The sequence below is a fragment of the Monodelphis domestica genome, chromosome 1 (genome assembly GCF_027887165.1).
Source record: "Monodelphis domestica isolate mMonDom1 chromosome 1, mMonDom1.pri, whole genome shotgun sequence".
NCBI lineage: Eukaryota > Metazoa > Chordata > Mammalia > Didelphimorphia > Didelphidae > Monodelphis > Monodelphis domestica.
In genome coordinates this window covers 283,618,839-283,640,658 of record NC_077227.1, presented here as the reverse complement: position 1 = coordinate 283,640,658, position 21,820 = coordinate 283,618,839, and the positions used below count along the sequence as shown (strand labels likewise).

Sequence of the window (21,820 nt, the reverse complement as noted above, 5' to 3'; positions counted from 1 at the left end):
TCTCACTCCCATCTTTGTAATGTTACCCTTCCCATCTCCCACTCCCCTCATTATCTAGAGGCTCCCAATAACACCTTTTGGGCCTGCAACACCGGCCTCACCCCCTGCATTTCCCTTCAGGTTTTTAATACCTCCTCAGAATTCTGTGTACTTATACAATTATGGCCCAGAATTACTTATCACACAGACACTGCTTTAGAAAAAATTTTGTCTCCGTCCCCTCGGGTTAAACGGGAACCCCTCTCTACTATTGCCATTATTCTAGGTATTGGTGGTCTTGCTGCCGGCATTGGTACCGGCACCACCGCTTACCTACAGACCCAACACCTCACAACTTTACATGCTGATATGACAACTGACATTGAGATCCTAGAAAAGTCTGTCTCTGCTTTAGCAAAATCCCTATCCTCCCTCTCAGAAGTTGTACTGCAGAACAGACGTGGCCTCGACCTACTTTTTTTAAAAGAAGGGGGATTATGTGTAGCCATTAAAGAAGAATGTTGCTTTTATGCTGACCACACAGGCATGGTCAGAAAATCAATGGCAAAATTAAGAGAACGCCTAGCCCTTAGAAAAAAGAAGGCCGAGGCCCAAGAAGGATGGTACAACAATCTTTTAAGAAAAACCCCTTGGCTCTCTACTCTAATTCCCACAATAATAGCTCCCGTTATTATCATCCTCCTAATACTCACCTTTGGCCCTTGGGCTTTCCAACGCCTGACTGGATTTATTAAATCAAACATTGACTCAGCCCTTACTAAGTTCCCTACGGTCCAATACCATCGTATCGAAATAACAGATACTGACCGACCACACATCCCTACTGATCGTCTCCAATTTACTAGCAGGGCGGTAACCCAATGACGGGAATAGCACAGGTCCTTGACCCTTGATGGTCAAGCAACTCCCCCTGTGTAGCCTAAGACAGGGGCCGTCGCTGCGGTCCTGACTTAAAACCTTCCCTCTATAAAAAAGAAAGGGGGAATTGTCAGAGACCATATTCAGGGACAACTTGACCTGAAACAAGATTTAAGATCCTAGGGAAACTTAACAAACAAGTTACCTCCCAGGCGTCGCCAAGACCAACAGCCACAAAACATAACAATAACCATTCTTCATGTTCCCTCCTGGTACAAGCAGTCTTTAGTTACCACCAACAACCCCCCCTTTACCTCAAGCATATATATTCTACCTTACACCTGTAATAAACGGAGCCTTGACACTACCAGATTGACTCTGTCTCTCTATTGCGTGCTTGGTCTCCCCCTCTCTCCCCCTATGGGTTCTTTTTAGGTGGCTGCTCCCCGAACCCCACCGTTGAAGTCCGGCAGGCCCGGATATCTTACCATTGTCATTTTCCTTGATGAAATTATTAATTGTTTCAATGATTTGTTCTCTAACTAACCAATTTTAGAGTATCATATTATTTAATTTCCAATTAATTTTTGATTGGCTCTCCATGTACCCTTACTGATCATTATTTTTATTGCCTTATGATCTGAAAAGGCTGCATTTATTATTTCTGCTTTTCTGCATTTGTATGCCATGTTTCTGTGACCTAGTGTATGGTCAGTCTTTGTGAATGTGCCATGTGGTGCTGAGAAGAAGATGTATTCATTTTTGTCACTATTTATTTTTCTCCAGATGTCTATTAACTCTAATTTTTCTAAGATTTCATTCAATTCTTTTACCTCTTTCTTATTTATTTTTTGATTTGATTTATCTAAATTTGATAATGGTTGGTTTAAGTCTCCCACTAATATGGTTTTACTGTCTATTTCCTTTTTCAATTCTCCTAGTCTCTCCATTAGAAATTTGGGTGCTATACCATTTGGTGCATACATGTTGATTACTGATATTTCCTACTTGTCTATAGTCCCTTTTAACAAAATATATTTACCTTCCCTATTCCTTTTAATCAGGTCTATTTTTGCTTTGGCTTTATCAGATATCATGATTGCAACTCCTGCCTTCTTTCTATTCAGTTGAGGCCCAAAAGGGTCTTACTCCGTCCTTTAATTCTGACCTTGTGAGTATCTACCCACCTCATGTTTGTTTCTTGAATACAACATATGGTAGGGTTTTGGATTCTAATCCATTCTGCTATTCGTCTACGTTTTATGGATGAGTTCATCCTATTCACGTTCAAAGTTATGATTGTCACTTGTGGATTCCCTGGCATTTTGATATTCTCCCCTGGTTCTGACCTTTTTTCTTTAGCTATAACCTTTAAGCCAGTGATTTACTTTAAATCAGTCCCCCTAGTCCACTGCCTTGATATGCTTCCTTTTCTAGTCCCTCCTTTTTTGTTCCCTTCCCCTCCCCCCTCTTCTTCCCTCTCTTTTTGTGTTCCCTCCCCCCTATGCCCCTGGTTTTCTCTTCTCCCTTAACCTGTGGGTTAAGATAGAATTCAAGATCCCAATGGATCTAGATGCTCTTCCCTCTCAGAGTTGATTTCATGGAGAGTAAGGTTTAAGTAAAAACTCTCTTCCTCTCTTTCTTATAGGAGAATTCTTCCCCTCCCCTTCCCATGTGTATCTTTGTGTGAGAAAGATTATTCTATTTAGTTTAGTTTTAGCATATCTTAGTACCATTGCCAATTCCCCCCTTTTTCTTTCTATCACCCCCTTTCTCCATATCATCTTGATGCCCTAAACTTTCCCTATGCGTGATTCTTCTTACTAGTCTAATGATTCATATAATTTTTGAGTTATACATTATATTTTCCCCACATATTAATATATATAATTTGATACAAATGTAGTCTTTATAGAAGAGAGTTTGAATAAAAGAAAAAGATAATATTTTTCTCCTTTTCCCTTTCCTTCATATTTACCTTTTCACGTTTCTCTTGCTCTTTGTGTTTGGATGTCAAACTTTCCACAGAGCTCTGGTCTTTTGTGTACAAATACTTGGAAATTTTGTATTTTGTTGAATGCCCATACTTTCCTCTGGAAGTATATAGTCAATTTTGATGGGTAGCTGATTCTTGGTTAAAGACCCAGCTCTCTTGGTTTTCTGAATATCACGTTCCATGCCTTAGGGTCATTAAGAGTGGAAATTGCTAGGTTCTGTGTGATCCTGATTGGTGTTCCTTTATATCTAAATTGTCTGTTTCTGGCTTTTTGTAAGATTTTTTCTTTTGCTTGGGAGCTTTGGAATTTGGCAATTACATTCCTGGGAGTTGTCTTTTGGAGATTTAGTGTAGAGGGTATTCTGTGAACTCTTTCAATGCATATTTTGTCCCCTTGTTCTAGAATCTCTGGGCAGTTTTCTTTGATGATATCATGTATTATGATATCAAGATTACTGTTTATTTCTGGCTTTTCTGGTAGACCAATGATTCTCAGATTGTCTCTCCTCCCTCTGTTTTTCAGATCTGTCACCTTGTCAGTGAGATATTTTATGTTATCTTCTAATTCTTTAGTCTTTGCTTTATTAATCTTGCTCTTTTGCAAGATTTCCAGTTCCCTGATTCTGACCTTTAAAGACTGGTTTTCCTTTTCAATTTGGTCTGACCTGTTTTTTGAGGCTTGGAGCTTTTTCTGCATTTCAATATTTTGGTCTCTCAGATTGCTGAGTTCTTTTGCATTATTTCCCATTTTTCCTGCCAGAAGGCTTTCATCTTTTTGATAATTTCCAATTTAAATTCTTCAAGAGCTTGTGGAGAATTTCCATTTCTTTTGGAAGGTTTTGGAGCAATTGTTTGTGTTTCCTCTTCTATTCCCTCTGTATTTTGTATTTTTGCTCCATAAAATGTGTCCAAAGTCACCCCCTTCTTCTTGCTTTTCTTGGTGTTTGGAGGCTATTGCTGCTCTGCACTGTTTCCCTCTCTATGGTTTTTTCCTCCCCTTTCCAGTCAGAAATCTGAGTGAGGAGGGCTGGCTCTCAGTGTATGGGTCTGATGCTGGAAGCTTTAGCCCCAGGCAAATTGTCCGGTCTCCGTAGCTGAGCTGTCTTCCCGGGGAAGCCCAGGGTCTGCCCTCACCTGCCTGCAGGTGTTTCAGGTGTTACTGCTCTCAGTTCTCTCCAGCTGCTTCTCCGCTACCTTATTTCCATGCTCTGAGCCTGGCACAGCACTGTCCGCAAGGTACCCCAGTGCCTTTGCCTGCCCTGAGGTTCCTGTCCTTTTGGGAGGCCCTGCACTCTAGGGCAGGAGGGGTCCTGTCCTCATTGAGCTCTGAGGACTCCTGATGGGATTATGTTCAACTGGGTTGGTCTGGATGGGCCCCAAGGCAAAAGCCTCTGGTGACACTCTAATGGAAGGACCCAGCCACAGGGCTGCAGCTCCTCCTTTACCCCCCCGGTCTATCTTCAACTGCTTCCTTTGCTTCCCTGCCGTCTGTATTGGATACCCTGAGCCTGGCCCAGGTTGCTTTCAAGGTGAACCCTTCAGAACAGCACCTTTGCTGGCCCAGAGTTTCCCATTGCTGCTGGGGGCTCAGTGCTCTGGGTTGGGGGGTCCCAGGACCTTCCTTCTGCCTTCCCTTTAGTCCAGAATGTTCTAGGATTTTGGCTTTGGGGGGGCGTACCTTTTGATTTGAGTCTAGAAGGAGGGTTCCCTGCCTCTGTCCTGTTGTTAAGTTTGAATTTTAGTCCCCTAGGACCATTCAGTTTGTGATCAGTAAGGAAGGGTTTTCAGAGGTCTGAACTTTTGCTGCTTCTAAGCTGCCATCTTGATCAGAAGTCCTGAACTCTACTCTTATGAGAATGGCTAAGACTGAGGAGTAGGTAGGTCCATTGCCAAAATGGATAAAGAGGCCATGGTACCTGTGGTGAGTATAGGACCTTAGGTTCTTTATGTCAACACAATATAAAACATAATCTTGAAATAGCAACTTCACCAGATCCTTTTCATCAGATGCCATGTTCTTGACAAACTGATTCTATTTTAGGATGAGAGAGTGTTTTCCACTTCTACAGGTTTTGGATCTGTCCTCTGGTATTATTTAACCAATAAGGATGGACTCTTTTTGGACATTGTTCCAGTCTTTACTTTTTTCTATTGATAGCATGTAATTGCTAAGACTTTGACCTCCCAATGACTCAGGTTGCCCTCAATTAGAAAGTCTTTTGTCTGCAAATTTGGACAATTCCTTCACAGAAAGGAATTTGGAAGACTAAGGAGTACAGTTGGTGAGGGGTGTCTTGCTTTCCAATGCCAAGACCAAAAAACCTTTTATCTTTTCTGCCACTGCTACCTAAGGTCCCCAGGATTCTCTTCTGTCCTATTTATATAGAGGAACCTTGGCCTTTGTTATCTGTCCCATCACTCTGAGAACTTCTGGGTCTTTATTTATTTATTTATTTCACTTTCTTAAATTACTTTATTTCAAAAGCTTCATTTAAAATACTTAAATCTATTACTTTAATGAAAATCTGATATTATTATATCTTTTTTTGTTCACTGTGATATGTACTAAATAAAATCTTTTCCCAGTAATAAATGGATATGTGTCTCATAAGATCTTTGTTCATAATTAGGGAGAATGATTTACCAATCAATGAGTTATGTTTCTTTTCACTCTTGGATTGACAAGGTGAATTAAAAGTTGAAACTTGTACTTGAATAGAATAACAGGGACACAAATATGGTCAAGGAAATTTTAATTTCACAATTTTTATTACAGCTTTTAGTGATGATTCTTCTAAACTCACATGGTAAAACCGTATATGTTGTTATTATTGCTGTAATAAATTCTATTGTGAAATGTTGGCTTTATTGGAACTTTTTAGAATTAAAACTTTCCTGAAACATTTTTTTTTAAACCCTTCCCTTCCCTCTTGGAGTCAATACTGTGTATTGGCTCCAAGGCAGAAGAGTGGTAAGGGCTAGGCAATGGGGATCAAGTGACTTGCCCAGGGTCACACAGTTGGGAAGTGTCTGAGGCCAGATTTGAACCTAGGACCTCCCATCTCTAGGGCTGGCTCTCAATCCACTGAGCTACCCAACTGCCCTCCTGAAACATTTTATTAGAGTACTAAAAAGAAGAAATGTATGAATATAATGAAAGCAAATGTATATTTCTAGAAACTATAGAAAATAGTTAAAATTGTGCCAACTCATACATGCTACAAATTATTTCTTGACTAAAATAAAAAAAATCAAGTATATACAATTTCAGCATTTTAAAATGTAGTTTGCATGGTTCAAAAAGAAAAGAAAATCCATCAGCTCAGAAAAGATATTTTAAATTTGCACCCATGCAAGCACATAAAAGAAAAGTAGAAACTATTATAAGTTACTTAAGAAAGGAAATATCACACATATTATGCAGTTTGAAATCTATCTACTGGCAGACAGGTTTCTCTCAAATGTGATAAATTTTTCTTTTAAATGAATGAATTTTTCTACTTATCAATTCTAAATGTACAAGATTCAATTTTAAAAGTCACATACATATTGTTCACATATTGCAAACCACGTTATTTCTAGTATCTAGCTTACTCCTTAGTAGGAAAAAAAAGATCAAGTCTTAAAGTTGTTTCATAATCAATTTTTATATTAATTTTATTCTTATAAAAATAACTTCTAAATTTCTAGCAGTCAAAAGAAATAAGAACAATCTAAGAACACAGGAGCCAGGAACATAAGAAAATAGTTGTTAAATAGTTTTTTTTTAAATCTAATTGTTTAAATGCATTTAAATGATATTCAAAAAGGACATGTAGATAAAGGCAGTGTTAAAAGCAAAATAGAAGGTATCACAGTGATGTGCTTTTTTTTTTCTTTTAAACATTATTTTATTTGGTCATTTTCAAACATTACTCATTGGAAACAGAGATCATTTTCTTTTCCTCCCCCCTCCCACCACCCCTCCCATAGCCACTGTGTGATTACTCTGGGTATCAAATGTGTCCTTGATCTGAACCCATTTCCATGTTGTTGGTATTTGCATTAGGGTGTTCATTCAGAGTCTTTCCTCAATCATATCCCCTCAACCCCTGTAGTCAAGCAGGTGCCTTTCCTTGGTGTTTTTACTCCCACCATTTGTACTCTGCTTGTGGGTAGTCTTTTTTCTCCTAGATCCCTGCAAATTGTTCAGGGATATTACATTGACACTAATGGAGAAGTCCATTACGTTCGATTGAACCACATTGTATCAGTCTCTGTGTACAATGTTCTCCTGGCTGTACTTTTTTAAAGAACAGTACCTTTACCCATAAGCACCTTTCATATGATAGCTAGTTCATGGGCACAAAAATGCTTGATGAGTTTACCATAAAGGCACAGATGAAAATTTATCTTAGTTCTAATCGTGTATGATAAAAACTACATACATACAAAAAAATCAAAGTTTTAGCCATTTAGTTGTATACAGGAAACAGTACATAATTCCAGGTTCAGAACAGCATTTTAGATGGAATATTTACAATCAAAGCACTCAAAAGTTTCTTAAGAACTAAGTTCTTATGACAAATCTACAAGGGAAAAAACTTTGAAGTTAATAAATAGCAGATATTAAGAAAAAAGTAGGAAATGCATTCACTTCTAATAAGATTAGTTTGCTTATTTCTATTTTTAACATACTTGGTCTTAAAAATACTTAAGGTTGCTAAAAATTATTAATTTTCAGAAAACTAAGTAGGAAATCGTCCTATACTTCAATTTTTAAAAAATAAATATCATACAAAGTTTCTTCTTTAAGATCATAACATACAAGCTGTAAGCTATAAACTTACAATATTCATGGAGGAAAAGTCATCCTTTTAAAAATAAACTTTGTGGTGTTTATTTTTTTACATCTGTTCTGGGAAATTGATTAAAAATGTAAATATGGGCATACATGAATTTTTTGTGGGGAACTTATGTAGGAAATGCTTAAAGGTCTGACAGGCTTATTTTGTGTGTGTGTGTGTGTGTGTGTGTGTGTGTGTGTGTGTGTTTAAATCACATAAATAATTATTTCATTCACATAAATACACAGCCTGAAACAGTCAGCCAAATAAAAAGGTACAACCCTATCTGGTCAGTTTGGACTTAGCTAGTTTAAATGTTAAGCGCACATATGGTAATAAACCATATTCCTTAACATGTTGCATTCTAATATGTAGGTCTGACCTTTTTGGGTAAAATATTTGTCACTGGCCACAGGAAGTAGACTAGGCAATAGTTTGGATGGTTTTTCAATAAAATAAAAATAAAAGATTAGTGTACCTTATAGGCTTTTAGTAGAATCTATCAGCTGCTCCTTTATTACTAAATATAGCAAAAAAAAAAAAAACCCAAAACAAAAAAACAATTAGCTACTCTGGTAGCATTTCCATGTGTTAAAATATTTAATGAAATAATTTCACCAAATTAGATTATAGAGCATAGCTAATCATAGCTGATATTCTTTCAGGAAAATGTTCAACACACATTCTTCAATCAAACTTATTCCAAAGTAGTCATTTTACAGCTTTAAATTTTAGTTATTTTTACCATTCTCTTCAGTTTTGAAGGATTTTATATAGCTATGCTACAGATAATGGCTGAGAAAACCATAATAGTAACAGTAAGTTTTGCTTTTCCTGGTAGATATAGAGAACAGTTGACATTAAGTATCTGTGAAATCTGTTATTTCTTAAGGAACAGAGGAAAAAAAAACCCTTACATTAGGAAATTCAATTCTGTCCTCTTCCCCAGGAGATTCTATCTGATCTCTTCTTTTTTAATAACAATAGTTAGTATTGAGAAAACACTTTAAAATTCACAAAGCACTTTACATGTGTATATCACATTTCATCCTCACAATAACATTGTGAAATGAGTGAGGAAATAAGCTCAAAAAGGTTAAATAACTTGCTCAGTTTTTAAGTAATGCAGAATTCAAACTCGGGTTAATTAAACCATTTTTTGAAGATCCTTCTTTTTATTAGTTCAAGTTAAATTATTCTATTCCTTCAAAAGCAGTTTTTAGGTTGTCAGCTTTCCCTTATTTCCAGAGAAGAAAAAAAGTCTGAAGAAACAAAGGTTAAGACCGTCTATACTACTGAGCCATCTTTGCTTTGTGCTGTTATTACAGGAATAGCTCCCATTCTACTTAGATTAGATGCTGCTACCTTGGTTGGTGGAAAACTCTGTAGAGTACGATCAAAGTCTTCACTTGGTACTTGGTTATATTGAGCTTTGGAATAGCCTTCTATGTTGGAAGGAGACATTGATCCCAGAGATGAATGATTGTTACCAATATAGCTTCTGACTGTAGATGTACAGCACTTTGGAGGAGGAACATCCTCTCCGATATCATGATGAACTTCTTTCCCATATTTTTCCTCTTTGTGTTTTTTACAGCAGCAAAAGATTAGAAGACCCTGCAGCAACAGGGCACAAAAAGTTCCCATGACAGCTCTAGCAATTGTACCAGCAGTGTTTGAAGGGGGAACAACATTCACCCTCAAAAGACACTGATCAACACCAACTGTTTTTAACTGTACAGCTGTATGTGCCAGAGTATTCTGGGGTGGTATTTCGTAGAGAAATAATAGGTGAGTTGAGTTCTGATGATGGCACAGAAGGAAATTTTTCTGTATTAGGCAATTTTTGCCATTATATAATGTAAATTACATAATGTAAAGGAAGCGAACCTTCCTCTGATTCACATGTCAGTTTAAAGTCACTGCCAGTTTCTGAGGATCCATCAAACAAAACATCTTGTCCCTGAAAGCTTAACAAGCACAGAAAGCTGCATTTTTTTTTGTTTGTTTGTTTGCAACACCAGGGAGTTCCTTGACTTTGCATTGATATGTACCCATATCTGATAATTGTAAATTTGTTACATTGATTGATGCATCACCTAATTTGGGATCACTGCTTGTAAAATATACTCGTCCTTTCATATCTTTAGAATAATGGTCATAAACATGGCCATTAGAATATAAAATTAGTTCTTGGTCTTTTTTTAATGTCAGCAGGTGATATAATCCATTCAATGTTTAGAGCTTTTTCATCTGTTGAGTTTCTCCCTTGGTTTTTTCAAATTTCTCTTCAGTAGTAGTTAAAATCACACTTCTGGTAATCTAGGCTCCAGCTGGAATAACTGAGGTCATTTATGGACTGGGGCTTGAGTGGGGAAGCCAGGACTGTATCAGTCAGGACTACAAAAACTGAAATAACTAAATAGGACCCGATATCCAGCACAGGAGCGCAAGGAGCAATAGAAACTCCATCGCGGAGGAAATTCCCGTGACTCTGCGCTCCAGCTAGAGGTACAGATTGCTTTTGCTCCTTTTTCTGTAGCTTTGTCAGCAGGTCTCACTCCTTGCCTGACTCGCAAACACCTCGGTGATTCTATGCCCTCCTTGTCTCCTTCTGGGCCTTTTAATTTGCTCTTTAATAGCATGTTTCCTCGGAATAATATCCATTATTTTTTTAAACCCGTACCTTCTGTTTTAGAATCTCTTGATTCCAAAGCAGGAAATGGGTAAGGGTGAGGCAAATGGGATTGATTTACTCAGGGTCATCCAATTAGGAAATGTCTATGTTCACCTTTGAATTCAGAACTTTCTGTCTCCAGGCCTAGCTCTCTATCCACTGAGCCACCTAACTGTCCCATAATATTTATTCTTGAAGAAAAATAACAGAATCAAAAACACAACAAGAGAAATAAAAAAACTAACACTCCAAGAAATCCCAAACTAAATTGAAATGGAGATAATTAAAAGGTGGGGAAACTAACTCCATCCAGTTTCATCTAGTGAAAACCAGGCTTTCTAAGTTAGAGATAATACAAGATATATTTACTGCTCTCTTAAATATTTTTAGTCTGGAGTTATAATTGTGTTCCATCTAATTTCTTATTGTCTTGTCATTTCCATAAGGAAGGGAATTACTGGGAGTGAAAAGCACATTTATTTGACCAAAGCTGTCAACAAAATATGTAAAAGATATAGCTTGATCCAAAGTAATTTGAACACTAGTTCATGACTTTGAAGGAGAGGAGGCCTTAGCAGATGATGACTATCAGCAGAGGCATCATATTGAAGGTGATACCTTAACAGAATTTTTAAAGCCCTAATCTTCTGACTTAGTATCAACTCTAAGACAGAAGGGTGGCAAGGGCTGGGCAATCAGGATTAAGTGACTTGCCCAGGGTCACACACTTTGCAGGGCCTGAGTTCAAATTTGAACTCAGATCCTCCCAACTTCAAGCATGGTGTTCCCTCCATTGTGCTATCTAGTGGGCTCACTTTAACTGAATTTTGAAGAAAATAAGTTATTCTAAAAAGGCAGAGGTAAGGCTAATAATGCATTCCAGGTAGTACTTTTTTACATGATTCCAAATTCTTTTAAAGCCCACTATCTGCTTTGATTTTAGGAAAAACATGTTTGGTCAGTATGATTCAATTAAGTTGTTGCCCATTTAAAACGCAAACCTTTGTAAACATAGATCCAAAGAAGTTATCACTTCAAAGGGGAATATAAGTGTTTCCCGCAAAATCACGGATGAAAAACAGAAGGGAACCACCAGTGAGGGTGGTTGATATAGTTAAGGGAGTCTACAAGTAGTTTCTCTAGGTTAAGCGCTCTAGAGAAACTTCCGGTGGGAGAGACTTGCGTTAGGCACCAGGGTGTCGGGGTGGGGGCGGATCTTCAGGGGTAAGAGGAGGAGGAGGAGGAGGAGGTGGGGCTACTTTGGCGCCAACATCTGAAAATGGCGCCGGATCGTTTGCGTAGTAAAGTAGTTTCTGCCTTTAATCTGCGGGGCTATCTGCTCCGAGGGTGAGTTCTCGAGTAGTGCGTGGCATGAAGGAGGTCGGGAGGGAGGGAGACGGTTCCTAGGAATGTCAGGAGCTTGTCCAGTCCGTTGTCACCCCTACCAGCGCTCTACTGGCTCCAGCCGAGGAAGGAGGGAACTGAGCTCGAACCCCATAAGAAGGCTGCAGATGGAAGCCCGGGGTATGCTGAGCCTTTCTTTGGAAGCATTTATGAAGTGCCTGCTGTTCTCTGTGCTGGCTCTACCTAGCAAGGCGAATAACAAGCCCTGCCCTCAGGAGCTTCTAATCTTATGATAGGAAGCAACCAGAAAACAGTTGGGTCCAGACAAAAGATACTATATTGCATAAAAGAAGGTCTTCTATTGGGGCGGGGGTGGCGGTGTGCGAAGGCCTCCAGCGGAATTGGTTCTTTGTGCTAAATCTTAAAGGTAGCTGGAAGGTGGAGGTGAGGAGGAAAAGCATTCTAGGCTCGGGCACTGGCCTGTGTAAAGGCATGGAGTTGGGAGATGGAGTGAAGTCACGGACTTGTAGAGTACGGGGAGTAAAGTATTAAGACCAGAGAGGTAGGAAGGGGCCAGGTTGTGAAGGGCTTTAAAAGCCAAACAGGATTTTACATGTTATGAAGTCCCTGGAATTTGTTGACTTGTAAGACATATTTACATATTCCACTCCTTGGGGAGAATAGAAAGACCTTCTCGTGTGTCCGTGATTAGGTTTATCCCTTGTGTACAATAATTAAAAAAAAAAAAGCCTGTTTGAATCCAAGAAAATGTATCCCTAAATCAATTCCACTTTATCTGTAACTAACTAGAGAGTTATGTAGGCCCTGAGAAGTTTTTTTGTTAATAAGTATTTGTCGAATTCTGATTATTAGTCAAAGTGATAGGAATAGCCAGAATTCAACAAATTAATTTAAAAATAATTTATTTTGGCTTTTAATTTTTATTTTGCCTATGTCTTTATAATTCTCAGTAATAACAAATTCATCTTAAAATGCAAAATATTTAAAAAGATGAAGCGTTATTCTAAACTCTTTTGAAAAGTATTATAAACTCATTTGATATAAGTAAATACTTATATCAACTAATTTCGACTACTCATCCTTCAGTGGATATATAATATCATCCGTCTCTTCATCCTGTGCTACCGCCTATAACTTCACTGTAGGAGGTCCACTCAATGGGGTAGAAGCTTTTACTCCATTCTCTTGATATTATATGGTTATTATATAGAGCACCTGGGCTGCCTTTTGGTTATCCCTCCCAGGCATTAGGTAGCGAATTCACCCATATTTTTTCTGACCATTTCTTTGATGACACCTTTTATACTGATTCTCAATTTTTGTTTGTAATGTATTATAACTTATATAGACCCACCAGCAACCATTTCATTCTACTTTGGGTGATCCCCAACTTCAGTTCTGTATAGAATAAATGAATAAGTATTTATTATAAAACTGTGTGCAAAGCAGTAGGAATAACTTCACATTCTAATTAAGGGGAATCCACACATGAAAAGTTTCAGCTGCAAATATGATGGAAAAATCCTACAAGTTAACTACAGTGGCAAAAACCAATGTTAATACCTCTTTAATGTCATTTCCTCCCAAGGTTTTTGGGTTCAGGGTCCTGGGCTTCCCCATCAGGGACTATGGTGTTCAAGGTAGTTGTAGTAGTTTGACTTGCCTAGCAAATGGCTCCTTCGAACTCTCCCTCAAAGTGCCTTGCTGTTTCAGCTCTGTTGGCTCACCTGTCCTGTAGAGTTAGTTGGAAGTTGGTAAATATTACTGGCCCCATCACAAAAGTTGCTTTTTCCAGATGATGGCAGGGATGTGTGGTCTGGAAGCAGGAATGGTGGCCTAGTGAGTGTTGCCACTTCCAGAGTTCCTTTCACAATCTACCCTTTGGTTAGCAATTGTTGCTGGTGGTAATGAGAAAATTGGGCCCCCTCTCCATAATGATTGTGGATAACTTGGAGCCTAATCTGTTTGTTTGGTGAGTACTACTAGTCCCTATGGCTATATAGGATCTGAGGGGAAATGGTGGTCAAGGTTGTTGCGATGATGAGATGAGATGATGATTGTTTGACTCACCTGGCACCTGTTTCCTCCTTTCTTGCTCTACTGCTTTAGCCTGGGTCATAGCAGGAGCAGAAGCTTCCCAGATATGTAAAGATCAGTTCAGGATACAAAGAGCAAGATTAAATTTCAATTATAGACTGATGATTTTAGTCCAGTATTTTAATGTCATGTTTGATATTAAAAAGTACTTTGGGGGGCAGCTGGGTGCCTCAGTGGATTGAGAGCCAGATCTAAAGATGGGAGGTCCTAGGTTCAAATTTGGCCTCAGCCATTTCCCAGCCGTGTGACCCTGGGCAAGTCACTTGACCCCTGTTGCCTAGCGCTTACTGGTCTTCTGCCTTGGAACCAATAAACAGTATTGATTCCAAGACAGAAGGTAAGGGTTTATTTTTTTTTTTAAAGAATACATTGCTCTTAAGTGTAAATTATCTGATTTTAAAAAAATCAATTTCCTATTTTTTCCTATTTTTATTAGTGAAGCCACTAAATATCTTACAGAAGCTCTTAAGCTTGTCCCTGATTTAGAGCTTGATGATACATTGGAAAATGTCATTGATGCTGTTGAAAAACAACCTTGTAAGTAATTCTTAAGTTGTTTATATAGTTACAAATTTAATTTGATCCTTAAATTTGGTGACTTGTGTTTGTTATAGCAAAGTGCTTTATCTGTTGGGCATACTTACCATGTGTTTTTCCCTAATTTGACAGTAACCATAGTATTAAATCTAATTTTCACCTTCATCCCAAGAGTCTCTGATATTTGTATGTATAAACCATAGCTGGTATTGTTACAGCTATCTTTCCTCATCTTCCTGTAACTTCTGGTTTCATTAGAAGGGAAGTAGGGGGCAGCTGGGTAGCTCAGTGGATTGAGAGCCAGGGCTAGAGTTGGGAAATCCTAGGTTCAAATTTGGCCTCAGCTGCTTCCCAGCTATGTGACCCTGGGGCAAGTCACTTGACTCCCGTTGCCTAGCCCTTACCACTCTTCTGCCTTGGAACCAATACATAGTATTGATTCCAAGAGGGAAGGGAAGGGTTAAAAAAAAAAAGAACTAAGGGAAGTAATTACAGTTATTATACTAGGCTTTCTAGAAAGTTATCATCAACTTAGAAAGTACTCCTTGGACATCCATTTTTCCTTGGATGCCCATTTAATTAAAAGTTCCATCTCTCCAACTCAGACAGTAATTAAGGGTTTTTATGCTAGGTCATCTTGGACCTTCTAAATGTACAACTGTTGTCAATACAACAGGCACAAATCTGTAGTGGATATAGGGTCAGTTCCCTGACTGTGGTCTTCTGCTCTCTTGTCTATTCCTGTTGCTATTGTTGCTATTATTGCAGAAGGAAGAGAATCAAATCTGTGACACAGAAAGCATTGTTATAACACTGTTATAACAGGTGGAAAAATTTTCCTATATCTCATTTTTAAGATCTATAGTAATAATTGAGCCACTTTTGCATCTCTGTCTCTCTGTGTGTGTGTGTTTTGTCTGTCTGTCTGTATATGCATGTATATGTATCATATATATCTTAGTTGTTGAAAATATAGCAGTAAAATTACCTCAGGCATTTTCTTTTAAAAACCCTTATCTTTATGAACTAATCGGAGGACTGTATGACACTTAGGCTAGGATCTCTGAATATTTTTTTGTATCATTGACTCTTTGGCAAGCAGTTAAAGCCTAAAAACTTCGCAGAAAAATGCTTTTTAAATGCATAAAATAAAATATATAAGATTTTTGAGGAAACCAATTACATTAAAATATGATTATCAAAATGTTTTTTAATAAACAAAATTTATAGAGCTTAGGTTAAGAATTGTCTTAGAAGATTTTTCTTGAAAATGGAAAGAATTTTCTTTTCTTAAGAATATTTTAGAAAAAATATTGTTAATGTTTAAAAATTAAAAACCTTTAATATATAACTTTTAAATTGTCTTTGCAGTGTCATCAAATATGATTGAACGATCTGTAGTGGAAGCAGCAGTTCATGAATGCAGTCAGTCAGTAGACGAAACTGTGTATGTTGTCATAAGTATCATTTTATTAAGTTATTGAAAATTAATTTTCACTGATTTCCTTAGGGAAGAGAAGTAGTTAACATTGTAATAGAAGGTCCAATCATTTCTAGACATTTTTATTCAAATGATGTGCCTGATTCTGTTAAGTGCTTTCATCTGTTATTTTTCTTGGTATTTAAGGTTTTTAATATCTTAATTGTTAAATATCATACTTAAAATATAACATACATTTTGAAATAGAGGTATATTTTTATATTGACTTTCTGGCAGCCAATTTTTGTGTATTATACATTAAAAAAGATAATTTGCTATTAAAGCATTACATAAATGTCAGCCATTACATTGGTTATTTTGAATTAAAACCTCATCTTGTTATTTGTGTGAATCTTTGTATTCCAAGATTTGTTTCTCCAGTTCTCCTCTAATTCATCTCTGCCTCTAGTCTCACCTTTCTCTAATCTTTCCTCCACACAGCTATCAAAGAAGTTTTCCTAAAGCACTGTTTTTTTAATAGAACATACTGTAATAAAATTATGAGGCTGATAGTAGCTTAATAACTTTATTAAATCAAAGCAATAGGAGTAGTAAAGAGAGGGAAAGGTAGGAAAGAGGTAGAGAGATACTTAGCTTTCTAATCTATTGGTCACCATGATGGGCCTGTGGCTAAACTCCGTTAAAGGTTCCTTCAGCTCTCTAAGCTCCAGCCAGAAGATCCTTACTTCCTGCTGAGTCTCTCCTTATAAGCTGTTTCCTCCACCTACTAACTCTCATATGTCATATCTCAGGAACCAACCATAGTTTCTTGATTTGCTGGGCCGCCCAGGGGGCAGTGCCTGTGGAATTAGTTTCTTGTCTCATTGGTTCCTTGATTCTTTAACTTCCTTTCTTTGAGGACTTGTCTGTACCTGAATTTACTCAGTGGTCTTTGACCTGTAGGTCACTGAGAGATGACATTTAAAAAAGCGACATAATAGAGAGAGAAATTTGCTTCTGATAATACCAATTTTTATATCTATAATATGAGATTGACATCTTTTTATTTCATAAATCTTTTATATTGACCAAATCTACTTCAACATTAATTTAATTCAACAAGTATCCATTGTACCTGTCAGTACAAGGGCCTGGGTGAGGAGATATCAAGAATAAGATCCAGTTGCTGCCTCATTGTACTTCCTTGAATAAAAGCCAAAAATCAGAGTATTGGGCTTTTTTTTTTTTACTCAAGAACCTGGAGCTGGTTGTAACAATCAGTTAACATGTTAAACTTACACTGTAGGAGTTTTTAGAGGTTATTTTTAATTGAGGTGTTCTGCTTCCCTACCCTAACCACATACTTATGCACCCTTGTAGCTTCCTCAGATATGTCCCTGAATCCTCACCAAAACACCGTTCTGACCATGCTACTCCTCTCATCCATTAATTTCATTGACTTGCTTTTACCTCAAGTTGCAAATTGAAGCTCCTCAATTTGACTTCAAATACTTCAAATACTTACCTTCTGTCTTGGAGTCAATACTGTGTATTGGCTCCAAGGCAGAAGAGTGGTAAGGGCTAGGCAATGGGGGTCAAGTGACTTGCCCAGGGTCACACAGCTGGGAAGTGGCTGAAGCCAGATTTGAACCTAGGACCTCCCGTCTCTAGGACTGGTTCTCAATCCACTGTGCTACCCAGCTGCCCCCTGCAATGTACTTCTTATAGACCCTTGTTTCCCCTTGAGCTCAGCTCAAACATCACTTACATTTTTTTTGCCTCTTAAAAAAATTATTTAAAAAATATTTTCCTATGTTTACATGATTCATTTTCTTTCCCTCTCCTCTTCCCTCCCCTTTCCCAGAGCTGACAAGCAATTCCACTGGGTTCTACAAATGTTATCACTTGATACCTATTTCAGCATTATTCATTTTTGCTATAGAGCAATCATTTAAAACCAAAACCCCAATTCATAAACCCATATATGTGATAAACAAGTGTTAATGATGCCATATGTTTGGGGGTTTTTTGCATTTCTATTCCCATAGTTATTTCTCTCAATGTAGATAGCATTCTTTCTCATAAATCCTTCAGGAGTGTCCTGAATTGCTACTAGTAGTAAAGTCCATTACATTGGATAGTTCCACAATGTCAAACATCACTTACATTGAAGTTTTCTTGAATTCTCTTCAGCTATTAGCTAATCTTCCTCATTCCCTTTTCTCTGAATTCATTTTGTTTGTATACATACATGTTGTTTCCCTAGACACTTTCCTTAAAGACAGGGAGCATTTTGTTTGTCTTTTTATATTCAGACCCCACTATCAGTTCTAGCACATAATCAGGGTTTGATAATACTTATTAATTGAAATGTATAAATAAAATGGAAAAATAAGATTAATATGTAACAGCATTTTTCCTAGTACATGTTGCCATTTTGAAGTAGTATCTTATTAATAAGGTTTCATGTAGTTTGTGTTTTATTTTTTTCCCAGAGAACATATTCTGAATATAATTGGAGCATTTGATATTCCACACTTTGTGTACAATCTGGAAAGAAAGAAATTTCTTCCGTAAGTGTTCTTAAATAGTAGTTTTTATAGAGAGAATAATGCTTCACGTATGACTTTTGATGTTTACCCAAAAAATTTCTTCTTAATGACCTTATAGTGCACTTTGTTTCATGACTGCTTTGTAAACCAAAGGCAATGAAAAGGGGAAGGAAACATTAGGTAAACTGTGAATCATAGGAATTCTTCAAAGGGTTAATATCTGTTGCTAGTAACCATTTGGAAACCTTGTAAAATTCCCATCCCCAAAGAATGTGGAGAGCTTATTTATTCATTAAACATGAATGTATGAGTTGGATGGTGCTATGTCCCTGTTTTGTAGATGAGGAAACTAAGGCTCATACCTTCCCCATGGCCACACAAGAGTAGGGTTAGAGTCTATTTGAACCCATGTCTCCAGCCGTTAAGCCATTTGCTCTTTGCTTTTACCACATTATCTTTCATTGTGAAATGTCTACTTATTTAGTGTTTCATTTTTCAAAGAATATATAATCTTATGTGTGCTTATTTCATAAAGTACCTCTCTTTAAGAAACAAGAGAGGGGGCAGCTGGGTAGCTCAGTGGATTGAGAACCAGGTTAGATGTGTGACCCTGGGCAAGTCACTTGACCCCCATTACATAGCCCATATCACTCTTCTGCCTTGGAGCCAATACACAGTATTGACTCCAAGAGGGAAGGTAAGGGTTTAAAAAAAAAAGAAACAAGAGAATCAGTTTCAAAGAGTAAAGACATTTCTCTTTTTTCCAGACTCTCAATGATCAGTCACCCTTCACCAAATTTATTTGGGAAAGCAAGAGACAAAGCAGAAGTATTTCGTGAACGATATACCATTTTACAGCAAGTGAGTTGAAGAAAAAAGACATGCTTCTTCTGTTCATTGGCATTTACATTTTTGATTTAAGAATTTTCATAATATATTTGTAAAGGTAAATTTGCAGACATCTGTTTCAGAATTTTAAGGTTTCTAGTATTGGAGATAATGAAGACCAGTATGGACCAGTGTTAATTTAATATTTTGTGTTTTAGAGGGCATTTTTATGTGACATTTGGGGGGGGAAGATCACTTACCTCTTTTAAATCTCAGTTTTTTTCTAACTTAACTATAAGTTCCCATCTATCCTTAATATTCTGTAGTGCTGTTGTACTTTTTGAGTACCTGCTAGCTTTTTATAGATAGTTGGTTATTTGTTTGAAAACTTGCTGTTATAAATTGTAAACCTGATAATAGATTGCATTGATTATGTCTTTCATGCTTTATGTCTGTGTGTATTTGAAATATGGAATTTTTAAAATTCCAAAAAAAAAATTCTATTGTGTCACCATAGTATATAATCCTGGGAACAGACTATATATCTGTCACCTAAGTGCCAGCTAAATTTAGAGATACTCATCATAGCAAGGTGTTGAATCTTTTTTAGCCATGACAACTCATAAAATTATCTTCTTAGGTGTATGGAGGGGTTTTGAGTTTTATCATTTGAGGAGAATATGAGCAGGTGAAATTAGATATCTTCGTATCAAGTATTTGTTATTGTTTCATATTGAAAACCTCGTCTAAGCGTTGACTCTGTGGACCACAGCAAGCTGTGTCAGGCCTTTCTATCCTTTGCTCTTTTTTTTAATCAATTTTTTTATTTTAAAAATATTTTTCCATGTTTACATATTTCATTTTCTTTCCCTCCCCTCTAACCTTCCCCCCCCTGGATCCAATAAGCACTTCCACCAAATTATACAAATGTTACCACTTATACTTATTTCCATATTATTCATTTTTACAATACAGCAATCTTATAAAACTGAATCCCCAGATCATATATCTATATAAACAAATGATAAGTCATTTGTTTTTCTTCTGTTTCTCCTCTCACAGTTCTTTCTCTAGATGTGGATAACTTTCTCATAAATCCCTTAGGATTGTCTTGTATTAGCAAAGTCAATTACATTGTATTGTTCTACAGTGTTTCACTTTCTATGTATAATGTTCCTGTGGTTCTGCTCATTTCACTCTGCATCAGTTCCTTGAGGTTTTTCAAGTTCATATAGAAATCCTCCAGTTCATCATTCCTTACAGCACAATAGTATTTCATCACCATTATTCAGCCATTCCATAGTTGAGGGACACCCCCCTCATTTTCTAGTTTTTTGCCGCCACAAAGACTGAGACTCTGAATATTTTTGTACAGACATTTTTCATTATTATCTCTCTAGAGCACAAACCTAGTTGTGGTATTGCTGGATCAAAGGGTATTTATTCTTTTATAGCCCTTTAGGCGTAGTTGCAAATTGCCTTCCAGAATGGTTGGATCAATTCACAACTCTACCAGCAATGCCCAAGTTTGCCACTACCCCTCCAACATTTGCTATTTTCCTTTACTATCATATTGGCCAATTTGCTATATCCTTCACTCTTGAAGTCTGTTCCCCAGTTCATGTTTGTTGTTTCCATATCCATCTATCTCATCCTTTGCTTCTCTTTTGCCTTTGATCTTTCAAACATCAGGGCCTTTTCTAATGACTCCTGCTTCTCATTATATGACCAAAGTATTTTAAGTTTCCTTTCCAACCCAGAGACCATTTTTCTTGACAAATAAAGCAGAAAAAACAAAACAGTAATTGAATGGCACTTTTTTCCTCTTATCATTGTCTCATCTGTCCTTAACAGGAGTCCTGTTGTTTTTTCCAGTCCTTTTTATTTCTCCCATAAAGCATCCTCCCAAACTTTTTTGGTATTTGTACTTTTTCTTGCCAGTCTCAGGATATACCAAATTGTTTTAGTTTTTCTGATAGTGGTCTTTTATTAACCCATTTTCCCCTGTCCTTGGATCATCTTCTGTATTTCTTTTTAAAACTTAGTTACTTAAAGAAAAACCCAATATTGAATACCAATAAACCAATTAATCTTGTTTAGTCACCATTTAAATTTAATTTTGTTGCATAAAACATCACATTCCCTTTGGAGTACCCAGTAGAATTTTATTTCTTGCTGTATTTCTTTCCAGCTACAGAGGAACAAACTACCCCCAACCCTACCTCCCAAACTCTTAACCACATTCTTCTGAGCCCTAATCCACCTAAGTCTTTTTTCCAGACTTGCCTGTGCCTTGTGGATTCTGGTTACATAATAAACTGTTACTTCTGATCTTACTTTAGTTTTCTTCCTTTACAATACTGATCCTACAGTTAACCAATTAAATTCCATACTGTTTTCTTTCCGATTCTTCACTGCCTCCTTGTTCTATTTCCATTCATCCTCCCAAATCTCAGGTCTGCTTTGGATGGCTTCATGTGGCTAGGTGACCCAATGAATAGAGCACTGAGTCTGGAATCTGGAATATCTGAGTAAAAATCTAGCCTCAGATATTTACTATGTGATCCTGGGCAAGTCACTTAATTTCTATCTGCCTCAGTTTTTCCAATTATAAAATAAGGTCATTCTTATAACAATCAAATGACATAATGTTTATAAAACTCT

General features: G+C 37.1%; 1 protein-coding gene and 1 pseudogene across 2 annotated transcripts in view; one reads left to right on the top strand and one right to left on the bottom strand.

Annotated features, from left to right (window-relative positions):
- Positions 1–8,967: 8,967 nt before the first annotated feature.
- LOC107650958 (coxsackievirus and adenovirus receptor-like) lies at positions 8,968–10,325 on the bottom strand (annotated as a pseudogene).
- Positions 10,326–11,591: 1,266 nt separating this feature from the next.
- POLE2 (DNA polymerase epsilon 2, accessory subunit) overlaps positions 11,592–21,820 on the top strand; it is a 61,188-nt gene continuing 50,959 nt past the window's right edge. Inside the window, exons 1-5 of one of the 2 annotated variants that reach the window (XM_007473127.3) lie at positions 11,592–11,704; positions 14,256–14,356; positions 15,728–15,803; positions 18,272–18,349; positions 19,096–19,189. In XM_007473127.3, coding sequence (XP_007473189.2) covers positions 11,637–11,704; positions 14,256–14,356; positions 15,728–15,803; positions 18,272–18,349; positions 19,096–19,189 — 417 coding nt within the window. In that variant the 5' untranslated portion in view covers positions 11,592–11,636. Of the gene's footprint in view, positions 11,705–11,732; positions 11,882–14,255; positions 14,357–15,727; positions 15,804–18,271; positions 18,350–19,095; positions 19,190–21,820 lie in introns of those variants that run through there. The other variant, XM_016428140.2, reaches the window with a different exon arrangement.